The sequence below is a fragment of the Malus sylvestris genome, chromosome 7 (genome assembly GCF_916048215.2).
Source record: "Malus sylvestris chromosome 7, drMalSylv7.2, whole genome shotgun sequence".
In the NCBI taxonomy this organism is placed as follows: Eukaryota; Viridiplantae; Streptophyta; class Magnoliopsida; order Rosales; family Rosaceae; genus Malus; species Malus sylvestris.
In genome coordinates, this window is record NC_062266.1 from 26,992,171 (window position 1) to 27,007,867 (window position 15,697).

At 33.0% G+C, this 15,697-nt stretch overlaps 1 protein-coding gene and 1 pseudogene across 4 annotated transcripts; both read right to left on the bottom strand.

Moving 5' to 3' along the window:
- Positions 1–15,697, bottom strand: part of LOC126629379 (actin-depolymerizing factor 1-like) — a 69,254-nt pseudogene that overhangs the window by 15,156 nt on the left and 38,401 nt on the right.
- LOC126629374 (transcription factor bHLH111-like) lies at positions 6,377–10,126 on the bottom strand. 4 transcript variants are annotated; one of them, XM_050299402.1, is made up of 10 exons: positions 9,794–10,113; positions 9,227–9,384; positions 9,054–9,114; positions 8,597–8,712; positions 8,321–8,409; positions 7,675–7,854; positions 7,469–7,552; positions 7,241–7,306; positions 7,045–7,104; positions 6,377–6,740 (listed from the first exon to the last, which is right to left on the bottom strand). In XM_050299402.1, the coding sequence occupies exons 2-10, from the start codon at positions 9,276–9,278 to the stop codon at positions 6,597–6,599; spliced, it is 852 nt and encodes a 283-aa protein (XP_050155359.1). In that variant the 5' UTR covers positions 9,279–9,384; positions 9,794–10,113; the 3' UTR covers positions 6,377–6,596. The 4 variants fall into 4 exon arrangements, with proteins under 4 accessions (XP_050155359.1, XP_050155360.1, XP_050155361.1 ...); XM_050299403.1 differs by having other exon boundaries at positions 7,045–7,101; positions 9,794–10,108; XM_050299404.1 differs by lacking the exon at positions 7,469–7,552 and having other exon boundaries at positions 9,794–10,126.

The window sequence follows — 15,697 nt, forward strand, 5'->3', positions numbered from 1 at the left end:
AATCGGACTTCTCCCTCCCTCTATTTTATGGTGCATGTTTGGGTTTCCCACCACCAAATTCAAAAAACTTGGGTTTCCCACCATCTACTTTTTATTTTAAACGCACAACATTACAAAATTGTGCCCACTAACTGTTATAATAAAATTAAAAAATAGGTTTTGGGCCCACTAACTATTATAATAATAATTAAAAAAGTGGTGCTATAATAAAGGGTGAGAAGTTGGGAAGCTTCCATTCTACCATTTCTCCCACTTTCATCAGACAAAGGCAATCCCTAATTCTATCTCTCAGTCCGTCTCACCCTCAGTCTCCAAAAAATCGAACGACGCTCCTCCCCGCTCCTCTGTCCAGTTCGAACCCACTCCTCCGTCGAGTCCATCCACTTCAACGCCGCTCCTTTATCCAGTTCAAAGGCATTCATCCGACGACACACACAGAGACATATGAGGCCCAAAATACAGGTAAGGTTTCTGAATTTCAAATTTTCAATGGTTGTTTGTTCTTTAGGGTTTAGGGTCAAATTGGATGTTTATTTTGTCGAATATGGTTTATGGTTTGAGGACAGTGGGTTTGGGATTAGGAATCTAGGATGGGTGCAGGTCTTTGGGATTGGAAGGGTTTCAAGTTGGGTGTGCTCCGGTTTAGGGTGGGTGCAGGACCTGCAGGTCATTGAGAGGGTGGGTGGTTAACGGTTCAAAGGTTTAGGTTGGATATATCAAGTCTTGCATAGACTTCATTAAATAGGTTTCCTATAAATTGTAGTTAACAGTTAGATTGGATAAATCAAACCAAAACGACATATATGATTAAATAGGTTTTGTATAAGTTTGCTCGGGATCGAGCAGCGGTCCGAAGAAACTTAAGTTATGGTATAAAACCTAGGACAAGATTAGGCAGATTAGCTGGCTTAGAAAATGTAAAGGGTCGGTTTAGGACCCTTGTGTGACTCACACATCTGGAAACTATCCAGATCAAGAATGAAATTAAAGGACCAAATGTATGTACATGATAACTAGTTTATCCACGGAACTAATTTAAGTGGAAGTAATAATTCAATACTTTATGCCAATTTCTTGACAAAAGAAAAAGAGAGAGAAATGATGTGAATTTCAAATTGATGCTGCTTGCGAATCAGTTTGAGGGACAATCCAATTGGAAATTAGTTATTCTTCTGTTTGTCCAAAATCCCTTTGTGAAACCATATGGTACAATTCTTGGGGATTTGTCCCGTGGTGTATTATCAACCAAAGAGAAAATGGCACTTCTCTTATTGTAAACCCAGATTTAGTTATAATTCAATTAGTTTGGGATGCGATAAAATGCCTTGATAGCTGTCATAATTCACTAAGTGCCTTGCTGAAGTATACGTTAGTCTTGCTTGCATTTGGACCAGCTACCTAGACTTTATAGAAAGGGAAGGTGACTTGAGCAAGGCATTTTCAGTGAATTTGATTTCGTTTTTTGATTTATGGCTTGAAGTTTTTAGTTGCCCTGCTTGTTATGCATTAACTCGCAATCGAGTAATATTTGTTGCACGATGCTTTATTGGCTAAATTGTTGGATGAAGCAACTTTTATAAAGGGAATTTGAACTGAGACTAAAGCATGGGCCTTCTATTTGGTTTCTTTGAGGCTAAGTATTTCAAACTCTCATTTGTCAATGCACGTTCTAGGTTCATGATGCATTAATAAATTTTATTGTTTTTAAGGTTCCAATGTTATGCATGCAAGTATCTTTTTATCTTCCTAACCATCTGTCTGGCAAGGACAATCCCTCATTTCCTATTTGAGGGGCCTTTCTGTTCTACTAATGGAGTATTTCTTGGGCATATCTCCTTTGTGTTTTGTTTATCCATTCGTTCTTTTATGGTTAATAATGCGCCTTTTTTTTATATTTTTTTTAAGGTTGTCAAGCTATATGAAAGGTGTCTAATTGCTTGTGCTAATTATCCTGAATACTGGATTCGATATGTTTTATGCATGGAGGCCAGTGGAAGTATGGATATTGCCAATAATGCTCTTGCACGTGCAACCTAGGTTTTTGTGAAGGTATTTCCTTGTAATTTATTTACTTGTATGCTATCAACTCAGACACGATTTTGTGGTGAATGAACTTCAATGATTCTTTATTTTGGAAGAGATAATGATGATAAAAACCATGTCTTCCTTTTTTCTAACTAATCTTGTATCCTCGTAAATTGTAGTTTGTGGATTGAAATTGAATCAGTTAATGAGTTAGTTTGTGTGGAGAATTAAAGTCCAATGATGTGCATGCATTTATCAAGATTGGTCTAGAATGCTGTATATATTACCTGTCACAGCACAACAGTCATAAACATGATTATGAACTTAGATTTTAAAGTATTGAAACTATTGTAGATTATTGACCATTGAACCCTCAAAATGAGCTGGGCAGATACAGAATATGATCAAACAATCATCCATGGCATTTTCTTCTCTCTATCTTTCCCCTGTGTTATGTTTGTAAACCTTGCATCTTCCAGTTGAAGAATAGGAAAGTTCTATTTCTTTTTTAACCCTACGCTAGATACAGAATTACAGATACATAACTTTATGCGACATTACTATCAGCCTTTCATACGGGATGCACTCGTGTTCCTTATATTGAAGTTACTGGTATATCATATACTGATTTAGTTTAGTTATGTGTTAAACTGGAGATATTGCTCATAACTGAACAAAATTTGGGGAACATGCCTTCTTTATGTTATCATTCTGTTGAATTACATTTCTTTTTTTCAGTAACGTTGCATGTTTGACCTGTTTGTCTTGAAATTACAGAGACAATCGGAGATTCACCTTTTTGCTACTCGATTCAAAGAGTAGAGTGGGGATATACCTGGTGTTCCAGCTGCCTATCAACTTGCACATTCTGAACTCCCATCGGAGATTCACCATTTGTTTTTGGTGTTTCCTTTTATATGTATGTGTATGTGTTTTTCCTCTGAATTATCACTTACATTTTTTTTCTCAACAATCAGAATATGGAAAAATAATTTTTTTGTTTAGCCTAAAGATTTGTAGGTGATTTCGGTTTTTTATTTTATTTTTTAAATAGTTGACATATTGGGCACAATAACAATAAATGTGCTAACATGGGTGGCAATAGCTATCTGACAACTTTGTCAAAACTGGGCATAAAATGACCTTTATTTGTGCTTACACTTTTCAGCATAACATATCTTATTGTGCTCTTTGATCAAAGGTGACACCCATAGAGGGCACAGATAGAAACTTAGTAGCTGCACTGTTGCTATTAGTCTATGGGCACAATTGTTGGTGCTCTTTGACCTCAAAGGGCACAGATAATTTATTGTGTGCAATGCCTATATTTTTTGTAGTGGTTCCTTGGTTCCTCTGCCGTTCCTATCTACTCACTCCTCACCAAGTTATAAAATATCGATGATATCGGAAATATCAGTAGTCCAAAAACATGGAAATTTCGATGGAAATATCGGGATATTATCGATATCCATAAAAATTGAATAAAAACCACGGAAATTGTAAGAAAAACTTGGAAATTTTTATTGAAACTTTGCAGGATATTTATTTAGTCAATTATCTATTAGTTTATCACAAAAAAAAAAAATTGGAAGGAAATGCATTGCATGATGGATTTAACTGATTTAAGTTGATTATATAGCGAGCTGACAAACATTGTGAGTGTAGAAAATATGTAGTAATTAATTAAAGAAGTTTAAACAAATCATAAACATTTATATATAATGAATTAGTACAATATTTTACACTTCATACATTATATAGTAAGATACATGAGTAACTTAGTACCACATAGAGTTCCTATTAAGGTCTAAAATATAGATGATATCGGAAATATCAGTAGTCTAAAAACGCAAAAAATTCGATAAAAATATCAGAATAATATCGATATTTTAGACCTTACTCCTCATCCATATCCAACGTTGGAAGACAAATCCATGATCGTCACCCACCAAGAATTATAGGCCTGTCATCCACACTAGAATTAGAATAAATGAAGTTTAACTTTGCCCCGATTTTTGGTGACATGCTTTCATGCCATCGTCCGCGTCAAACGAAGTCGTCGTACCTGACATGCTTTCATGCCATCGTCCGCGTCATACGCTGTCGTCGTACCTGACATGCTTTCATGCCATCGTTGCTTTCTCTCCACCAGCTCCATGTAAATTTGTCTATTTGCTTATTTATTTTTGTTTCGGGTTTTACTTTATTTTATTTTATTTTATGGGAAAATAGAATATGGAGAATCGGTATTCGGTGATATGGGAAATAATGGGTGAATCGGTGATATTGAGAATAATGAATATTTTTTTTGTTTTTTTAGTTTACTGGAAAAATAGGATGATTGAGTCCAAATCTCATGGTTTTTAACCTTTTTGTTTGTTTCCACAGAATATGTGTTAAGGCTTTTGAAGTAAATCAGTGAAAAAACAACCCAAATTTCCAGATATTTCTCCTTCATTTTCTTTCCAATTTTTTACAAAAAAAAAAAAAAAACCGAACCAAATTGAACCGTAATAAACTAAACTAAATCTTAATGAACTGAACCAAATTATATCAGTTTCTCTTTTAAAAATTGAGAAAATTGAACCAAACGGTAATTTCGGTTTGGTTTTCACTTTTTAGCAAAAAACCGAACTAGATGAAACCGAGCTCACACCCTAAGTATTACGAGCAAAGTGATGAATTGCTTTAGTAGTTAAGTCTTCTTCTTATATAGTTTAGAGTAATAATTATCACTTGTAATAAAATAAAAAGACTATAAAGGCTAACTAACTATAGCTGAATGGAATAAGTAAATTAGCAGAATGAAACATGCAAATGTTCAGAAAATAAAAAAGGAATAAAAGTTGACATTTGAAATTTTAAAGTTCAAACTTTGGGTATTTATTTGAGCTTGGGAGCCAATAATGGAGTTGAAAACTTCAACTTTAGATTTCTAAGTGAACAGTCATATTGATGGATATTGGACTACTGCACCGACACTCGAGCCCAATCCCAGCCTGGACCAGCCCGTAATAACACGTAATGCATAATCCCAAAATTAAGGTCGGGCCATTGACAAGTCATAGCCACATATATGCCTCTAATATAGGAGATGGAACATGTTTGTAGCCACATTAGTTTTCCGATCTAATAATATATCATCATATGTAAACTTTGGTGAGAGAATACCTTATGAGCCTATTGGAGGAAACATAAAAAAAAATTGCAAAAAACATAATTGATTAAGAGTGGTTTGCAAGAAGTAAAAATGAGAGTGCAGAGATCATCTTTTCTTTTTTTTCTCGCAACCTATGATCTGGTGTTAAAGTTGCAAAAACACTGGTATGGTAATGAGACCCAGACCATAATTATAAAGTTTGTAGAGAAATATAGGGAATTTTTTTTTGAAATGTCATATGAACTTTTACACATTTTTCAATTTGTCATATAAACTAAAATTTTAAGCAATTTGTCATTTTATCCTGACTCCGTTAAGTTTACCATCCAAAATAAGTCATGTGTGTGGCACATGACTTGTGTTCAGGGTTATTTCTATCATTTTAACACCCCACTTCCTTCTATTAAGTTGCATTCAATCAAAACAATTCTAGGGTTTCTAAAGCCACAATTCTAGGGCTTTTGTCATTTAGACATTTTGTTAATGTCATTTTTTTTTTGGAACTGTTATTATCATTCTATTCATGATTCAAATTTTGGTTAGTTTTCCAAATTTCTCCTCCTCATAAGTGTATTTTTCTTTCTAACTATAGAAAGTTTGGAGTGCCAAATGAGATTTTTGGAGTGTTGATAACATTTCTTTTTTTTTTTTACGAAGACAATGTTGTGAACTTAAAGCAATCTTTCCTCAATATTTGATGTTTTTTTATTTTGAACATAATCAAGCAATGAAACAATATTTTTGATATGGTAGCAATGAAATGATCATGCATTGCATTCTCGTATGGTTGCTCAAAATATGCTAAGATACACGAGTGGGTGTGCTCGGTTAGTATGTCATGAAATCGAATTTTATAAGGGCTCTGTTATATGAGAAACGGGTTGAGGTTTGGTGCAAGAATTGGAGTTGTAGATGCATATATGTTGCTCAAACACAATGATCCGTATGAATAGCATCGAACACAAAATTTAAGGGTTTTACTAAAGAAAAATAAAGAACTTGTAAAAAGATCTTAAAATAACAGAAATAACCCTAAACAAAAGTCATGTGCCTTGCACATGACTTATTTTGGATGGAAAACTTAACGGAGTTAGGGTAAGATGACAAATTGATGATTTCGGAAAGTTGGTATGACAAATTGCTTAAAATTTTAGTTTATATGACAAAGAGAAAAATATGTACAAGTTCATATGACATTTCAGAAATTTTCCCAAAAATATATACCAAAACGTAGCTACCTCCCTCTGGTTTAGATTAATTCTGTCAATTATCTCTTCGAATTAATCGACAATCTTAAGTATGATTAAAAAAGGAAAGCATTGAAGTACATGAAAAACAGCTTTTCTCAAAAAAGCTGTTGGGGTGAAGCACTACATATGGCTTATGTGTTTAGTAGTTATAGCATTAGAATTTAGAAGTGATTAGCTATGACAACTTTTCTTGATGTAGCAAGATGATCAGAACGCTCTTCCATAGTCACTTTCTGAGTAATTGACACAGGAACCAAGCAAAGACCTTTGCTTCTGAGATCAAGCACCTGCCCACTCCCAGATTCCTGTTGAATATTTCAAATTTTGTGGGATAAACTTTCTAAAAAATTAAAATATCATGGAAAATACACTTAAATAGAATCAGTTACAAACTTTTAATCAAAACTAAAATTGAGAGACACTAAACGAATAATTAAAAAGTTGTATCTAAACCGCAATTTAGTGCATCTTTATGTTGACGACCTAGTGCCGTTCAGGTTTCGTTTTTTATTAAAAATTTGTGACTGGTTCCATTTGTTTATGCATCCCAACTATCTTCTATATATATGTATATATATGTCTATAAATTAATTTCATGTGCCTGCCGACCTGTGGGTGAAGAGCTGCAGCATTCTTGTATGAACTACTAAGCATCCTTACCAGATTCTGCTACAAAAATTGAAAACAAAAACAAAAACCCAAGAAGCAAATTAGCAACTAAAATATCTATCTGCAGCATATGAAAGTGAAGATATTAATTATAACCTTATTACCATATTTACTTTACTAAATGTATACTTAATACCTGAATTTGTTCTTGGAGGAGCATGATATATATGGAAGCCTCTTGAAGAACTGAGGCAGTGTCAGTCTGCAATATCAATACAAGTTTAAAACCCTAATTGTAATTAATTTACAGATAAGTACATTTTTAAAACCCTAATTGAAATTAATTTGCAGATAAGCACTTTTTTTCTTTCTATTAATGGGAAATCAGATATGAGATTTTTAATGTTGTCCAACTGCTAATGACCTTGCCATAGGGGGAAACCAATTTTTGGAGAGCTGTGATTTTGTCACTAAGCTTTTGGCTTCTTCGCACAGGCAGATGATGCAACTTCTCGCACAAAAAAAAAAAAAAATACAGCAAAAGCTCAACAACAAATCCACGGCTTAATTAAATGTTAATTGACAAATTAACTTACATTTCATAATATATAATTGGATTAATTAGGATACCTTATTGTTTTGTTGCTCCATTGAGCTTTCTTGATGCCATTGTTGTTGAGAATTAATGTTTGTCATCTTGTTTCTCTTATTGTTGTATAAGTCGTTTAGAGCTGTCGTGTCACCAACAAGACGACCAAGGTCATCAACCTCAATTGGACGTTTCCTTGCATTTTGTATGGCCTGGCAATCCTTCAAGTAGGAAAAAAAAGGAGAGAAGAAAATTAGGATTTGAAGCATGGTTAAATCAAATAAAATTTCCACCGAGATAAGATGCACATAAAATGGAATTATCTCCACTCCATTTATTTACCTATGTAATTCTTCAATTTTTAGTAAAGTTTGATACTCAAGTTCGATCATTTTTTAAATATCTGGTTCAGATTTACAGTCTCACAAAATCAAGTATAATATATTGTCTCACGACATATATTGTGTATTTTTTTCTTCATATTGTAACTTTTAATTCGTGTGAGACCAATTACGGGATAAAAATCAACAATTAAAGATCACATGAACAATTGTCGCTAGCAGTGTTCAAGTTATTCACTTGGTTTGAAGTGAAGGGCTAGTGATATTGAAATTGGGCAAATTCTTGTTAATTGTTGATTAGGATATTAGCTACCGGCTAATTAAGAAGATCATGGGATCAACATACTAGAAATTGGGGAGCTGAAATCTTCTTGTCCAGCAACATTGACTGCTCGGAAATGTCATCATATCTTAAGGCACCCGATGGATAGTTAACTGCAATCGGGCAAGGTAATTACTATTAATTAACTCCGTTCTTGTGTGAATTATTAGAGTTCACTAAATTACAAAAATCTTGATGAGGAGCAGGTGGAAAAAGACAAGAAAAAATGGTAAATATTAGGCAGAAATTAGAAAAGTTGTTCCTGAAAATTGAAACAGATGGAAAGGGAAATGCACCAACCTGCAGATTGATAGGTAAGGAGGGATGATGACTGCTGCAGAGGAAGAGAAAAGTCTCCGGCTCTCATGTTATTCTGGTTGTCACTTTCGAATGCCTTGGACCCCATGCAAAACCCACTGCCACCACAACGGGAGATGACATTAAATTATTTGGATAATTAAACTGTATGTGATTAATGAATAATTAATACCAATAATCAACATGGAAAATCTAATTAGTTTTGCTAGAGGATCAGCAATGATTATGGTGAGGTCAACATAAATCTACAGCAGTGGACAGTCTTTCTTTAGTTCTTGAGATTAATTATATTTGATAAATATGAAGAGAAATAGATGAGTAATCTAATTGTTAGAGGTTTTCTTAGAATTAATAATTATAAGATGTTAAAAATAAGGAGATTAATTTCCACAAATGAAAAATGTTGGGATAAAAACTTAAAAAGGGAAAGAGCGCTTACAATTTTCTGTTCATGTTCATTTGTGCATCCCAATTTGTCATCTGAATATCAATATTGTTTCCTGAAGAAATTGAGGAATAATTGATATAATCATTGAATATCAACTAAGTGTACTTATGCTCAAAGTAAACAAAATTAACAGTATACTGATTAAGATTTGCGATGATGATTACCAAAGTTGAAAAGATGGGAGGGTAGAGATGGAAGAAGATCAGCGTTTCTCATTTGAGCCCAACAAAATCCAATTCTACACGGAGTTGGCCTTCTGTTGATGTTTGCAGACTGTAGAATTTTTCTCAAAGTCCTACATATGAACTTCTGAGCCCAGAAACTGAAAACACATAAAAGAAAACAAGGTTTTTAAGATGTGATTTTATTGAGAGCACAATGCATGCATGTATTGATAATGTTAATCACATTCCACCTCAACGTTTAATTTCTTAAGCAAACTCAAATCAAAAGTTGTCCAAGAAAGGATTTGATTCAAAGAAACAATTTAAGCCCAAAAATGGAAAAAAGTTTCGACTTGAAAGTTTCAATTTTCACTTTGGTATCCAAAATGAATCAAGCAGAACCCGCAGACTCTTATATACATGTCACCAGGGATATATCTCCTAATACAGCACTCATCATGCAACCTAAGGTGATGAGTACTACACTCACAAGGGGTTATACTCCCGGTGACACACATAGTATTTTGCACTCTGAAGACATGAATCGAAACTGATTTATTTCCTCACCTCCGATCTCTTGAGATGAAAAAGCTAGCCCTGATGAGCTGAGAAAGTTTCCCAGATGATATAGGTATATATTTTGTAGGGAAAAAGGTGTGACCTTGAAGCTCCCTTTGAGTGCAGCAACGGTTCTTTTCCTTTTGAGGAAAAATGTTGTGAGAAGAAGGTTATATATAATTAGTAACCGCAGTATGAATCGTGATCATGAAAGGAATATGAAACGTCCAGGTGACTCGGAACCTTCAAATTATATATGGGAAAGGATCCCTTCCACCTAATCCTCTTCATCAAACAATCCGGGCACTTGAAATTTGATCCAATGGCTAAAATACGAGCTCCACTTTAAAAGTTATAATAACTTTAGCCGTTAGATCAAATTTCAAGAATTCAGATTGTTTGATGAAGAGGATTAGATGGAAGAGATCCAGAAATAATCCCTCTCCTTATATATTATGTATATATGGGCCGGGGCGGCTCTTTTCTCTCTTTTACTAGCAAGTTATCTGTTTGCTTTCGCTTTCACTTAATTTGACTTGATTTGTATTAATAAATTATATGAGTCGAAAATGACTGGTTATTTTCCTACTTGATGCAGCTGCATCGTCAAAGCTAAATAAGATGATAAAAATTTTGATAAATGACTCGCATTTTGACTCAGTTTCTTTTCTCTTGCAAACTCTATATTGCACATAGTTAGAGCTTGTTTGGATATGTTTTTAAAATAACCGAAAACGTTTTTGGTGAAAATGTTTGTAGAAACAATTTTTAGTAAACATGAAGTAAATCCTGGAAAAACACTTAAAAGTGCTTTATGGAAAAAACATATAACTGGTACTTCTTGCAGAAAGCAGTGCTTTTGGAATCCAAAAACATTTTCTCTAAAAACGTTTTCAGTCATTTAAAAGTACATTCAAACAAGTCATTATACTCGTATATCTTTCTGGCTTTTTTAGTATGGACCAAACTTAGTATTCACTGGAAACTTCGGCCGTTGAATCTTCAATCACTGAATTATTGGATGCACATCTAGCTGTTTATTCATTTGATTCATGCTCTAGGCCAATTCATTCTAGAATTTTCAATACTTTCATGGTATAACTGATGGGTTATATATTGGTGTTTGGGTACGCGCAATCATGATATGAGGCTTATTTTAGTTCAATGGTTCACCATTAAATTATTAATAATATCGATGCCTTTTAAAAATAAAAAAAACTTTGTAAGTTGATGACAAATCGTTAGCGTCTTTTGTTGTACAATTAAGGCTGTTTTGGTATTGTTGTGCTTTGAAAAAAAAAATTATTTCTGCTATACTGTGAGAATAAGCTCATTTTTGTTGTTTCACCTTTTCAACTTTTTTTCACCAAAAACTGTGAAAATAAGTTGTTTTTAAGTGTTTACCAAATACATTTTTTAGCTTAGTTTTTTTTAATACTCATTTTTTATAAAAGCACATCAGTACCAAACCAGCACTAAATGTTATCATAGACGCTCTAATGTTCAGTTTTGATGAAACTGCAAAATGAGGGATATATTGAGAATTTGAGAGGATAACAATTTCGGATCACTTACTTAAACTGATATGGGTCTAAAATTCGGTCATTGCTCTATTTATGACATTTGTGAGTTTATTTTCATAGTCTTTCACGTGAATATATAAATGGATTTTTTTAGAAGCTTTTTCTAATTTTGACAATAGCTTGGGAAACTGGGTAATTAATAATACAAAATTGGAACTATTTTTTCTTTTGTTTGCTTCTTTTATACTGATTTTCTGGGTGCTATCAATTGCTAGGCAGATAAGGGATGAAATTGCTACTTTAATTAGTACTCTATTGAGTTTTGTTTGAGCTAGTATATTACTTATGAACGAAAACAAAATAATATAAAGCATCTTAATTGAGACATCATGAATAAGTCAAGGCTAATCAATCTGAAGGTTCGGGTACCTTCTTTTGGTATTGCATATCAGTATTAGAATTTGAAGACGTGCTTAGGAAATACAAAAATTCCAAGCTATTGAAAAATGAAAGGCACTCTACTTTTTGTTTTTTGGAATAGCTTTACAGTGTGACGGTTACACTGTCACGCAAGCCTTGTTTGACATGCCGTATTACACATCGGATAATATTATTTTAATATGAATCAATGTTTGGCGCTTTATATTATAATATTTTTCTTTCTAGACAGAAACTTAGTTTTCATTACCAAAATATTAAATTGGCCTAGCAAGTTTTGAAACTTTTTCCTAGTGCATATCAAATGTGTTGTCTTACAATATCTAATTATGGATTCTATATCTTCACTAGATATGAATGAAAGAAAGATTGTGGCATGCTTTGGATGGTGCAATGAAAAAAGTCTTCGTCCTCATGTTATTTGGACAAAGTAACCATGATTGAACTTGGACAACAATATTATATTTTGTTAAAAGGGAGAAACAATAGATTTTGTTTACTTGGATGAAGTAACCACAGAAGAGATGGCATTAAAAATCTCAGCCATTTGTTTGCCTAATTTTTATTTGCTCATGCGGATTTCTAACAAAAGCATTGTAAACTAATATTTACATAGTATTTTTGAGAGTTTCTTAATATATAGAGTTTCTTGCTTGCAATAATATATTTTGTGAACTTGGCATGTGGTTGGATTAATCTGATTATGGTTGTGGTTCTTTTTTGTGAACATTAATTATTTTATTAGAAAATGGACGGTGCTATCTACACACCTCTTCAATTTTTTACTATTGGATTAAATGAATTAGAGAACATCAAATGACAATAATTAACAAGGACGTGTCAAATAAGGTTCTGTAAAAAAGTTTTGCCCTTTTTCCTTTTTCATTTTATCACCAATTTCTCTCTTAAAAATAAACATTATTTGTCATAAAAAAATTAAAAACAATACGAAATCTTCTTATCCGATACAGTACTAAACAAATTATTAAATAGTTAGTTTTTAATTTAATACTGTACTAAATGTTTGACTACATTAGTCAGTACTATCTGATGCACAAATTAATCCATTTGACTTAAAATAGTCATTATAGTCCGACATCCTAAACAAGACTTAGGGCTGGTTTGGTATTGCTATGCTTTAAAAAAAAGCTACTTCTGCTGTGCTGTGAGAATAAGCAGCTGTGAAATAAAGTAACAGAGTGTTTGGTAAACTTTTTTGTAAAAGTGCTTTTGAAAAAAAAAACAGTATTATAGTATATGGTAAACTTTTATGTAAAACAGATGTGAAAAAAGTAGATTTTTCAAAGTTGAGTTTTGTAGCTTCTTGTTTTTGGCTTTTTTTTCACCCAAAACTGTGAAAAAAAAGCTGAAGCTGAATGTTTACCAAACACAAAAACAGCTCCCAACTTTTTTTGATACCAGCTTTTTTCAGAATTACCCCAGTATCAAACCAGGCCTTAATGTTATCTATCAATTTTTCAGTGTGACATTCACATTGTCACTATCACGTGTAATGTTATTAATCTATGTACTATAATGCCCGCAATAGATGACATATCACCATTTTCTCCCTTCCTATAACATATACCATCACTTTGTTATTAGTGTGTTAGAGCTTTTTAAACCACAATTACGAAAATATTTGTTGCCCTCCACCAAATTTGTTAAAAGAATAAGACTTTATATTAATTTGTCTTTCTGTGCTTGGTCTTATTAACTTGATTCCACTTGTGCCATGCTCATTAACAAAAGCTTAATTTTGACCTCTTCCCAAAATGGGGTTGAAAGTTATTTGACCAACGTCCATAAGCATGCAAACTATAATGTACTTGCAGAAATGCAAAAGAAATTAATAATAATGATCACCATCTCTTTTTTCTTTCTGCAATTGCAATTGTGTAGTTCTTGTTTTTTCTTGCCAAAAAATTAATTGTGTAGTTCTTGTTTAGCTGGTCATTCTCCGACCGTCCTTGGTATCATATTTGTTAATTATCCTCTCTCTCCATTATCAACAATTTAGTTCAGCACATACTATACAAATAAGATAGTATTAAGAAGATATGCTTGATGATTATTAATGTTTTTGGCTTATCAAACTTATAATTAAAAGGATTTACAAGAAGTTGGGGATTAAAATAATAAAGAGTACGTTTTCTAGTTGTTGTGTTTATTTCTCATATTTTTCTTGAACAAATATTATTATCTATACTAAGGGAGTGGGAGAGTAGGGCAAACCTCACAATAGACTATCAATAATGTGGTTCAAATTCGTTTTTGGGGAAAATCAAACCTAAGACCTCTCACTTAGAAATGAAGAGGAATACCTCTAGACCGTAATACTAAGTGACGTGTTTATTTCCCATATTGACTCTCGAGTCTATTACAAATTTTACAGACTCTTGAGTCTATTACCAATTTTTAATGAGTAAATTGCAACAATAGTTCCTCAACTTTAATCAAATTAGAACAATGGTCCCTCAACTAAAAATCCATTACCATTAGTCCCCTAACTCATCAAAACGTGTAGCTATGATCATTTCGTCAACTTTGTCAGAATTTGGTCAAAATGAGTTATGTTGGAAGGACCATTGCCATAATTAGGTTAAAGTTGAGGGACCATTTATCCAATTGGGTTAAAGTTGAGGGACCATTTTTCTAGTTGGATTAATGTTGAGGGATCATTGACAATGCATTTTTAGTTGATGGAATATAGTTGCACGTTTTGATGAGTTGAGGGATCAATGGTAATGAATTTTTTAATTGAGAGTCCATTACTCCAATTGAGTTAAAGTTTAGGAACCATTGCTACAATTTACTCATTTTACAGTGTAAGAGACTCAATTAATACGTTATAAACAAGGTACTCTTAATACGTTATAATAATGTAAAATAAAAAAAAGGGTCTAGAACTGTTGTCATCCTAAAACCTCTACTTGTTATGCATGGTTTTATCTGTTTTTGTTCTCCCGCAAACTTAATATATAGAACAAAACTAAGTCAGCCTCTCTTTGGTGTCTGCAGATATTAACAATCTGCAAAACATTATACAGTGCCATGTGTCCAAATTTTCAGCGTCCAATCCGATAGTTAAGTTGGAAACTTATAATTATATTGCATGGTTGAGTCCTGCGACTGCTGTAAAACAAACCTTAGACTTGTGTTGTTATCTGAGAGAAAGAATCAGAACACGTAAATGTTAGTTTAGTAGATTTTATTAATCTTTATCTGGAACAACATAAGGGTTGACCAGGTTGAAAATCTGGAAGTCAGAGCTGCAGATTGTCATTTAGGTTTTGTATATACATGAACCAGTCTTCCCCATGCAATATAAATTATTCTCGTTTACTTAATTATGAAATTTAATTTGCATGGTCTACTATTAAAATACAAGATTAAACAACTTCCTCCATGTAAGTATTATATCAATGAGTTTTTTTTTTAATATATTAATTAATATTATGACTTATTTTATTAAGGTAGACTGGAAGTCAATCCTCAAATTCATTCCTCAGTGATTCAGTCTCTCTCTGTTGGTATCCAATTTATTAGAAACGTAGCAATATTATAATCCATATGATCAATCATCATCATGTCTGTGATAATTATTTGCAGGCCTCTATATTAAAGGAATGGGAATGCAAAATAAGGTACAAAGTAGTTGAACCACTACACTATCGTTTACCTTATGCACTTGAGGTTCTTTGTTTGAATATTATATATTTTGAGAATTTCTTTGTCAAGCCAAAAATCGTTGAAATGCTCCCTTAGGGTTAAATGACATCTCTCTTGTCATTAGAACAATACAAAATGTTTAGATAGGGTGAAATCACGCATCTCAAGTGCATCGATCGCTCCTTAGAGAGTGATTAAAATGTACTTTACTCGAGCGCTAAGCTTGGCAACATTTATGTCTCTTCATAGACTTCCTTTTCCGCTAATGACCAACATGTGG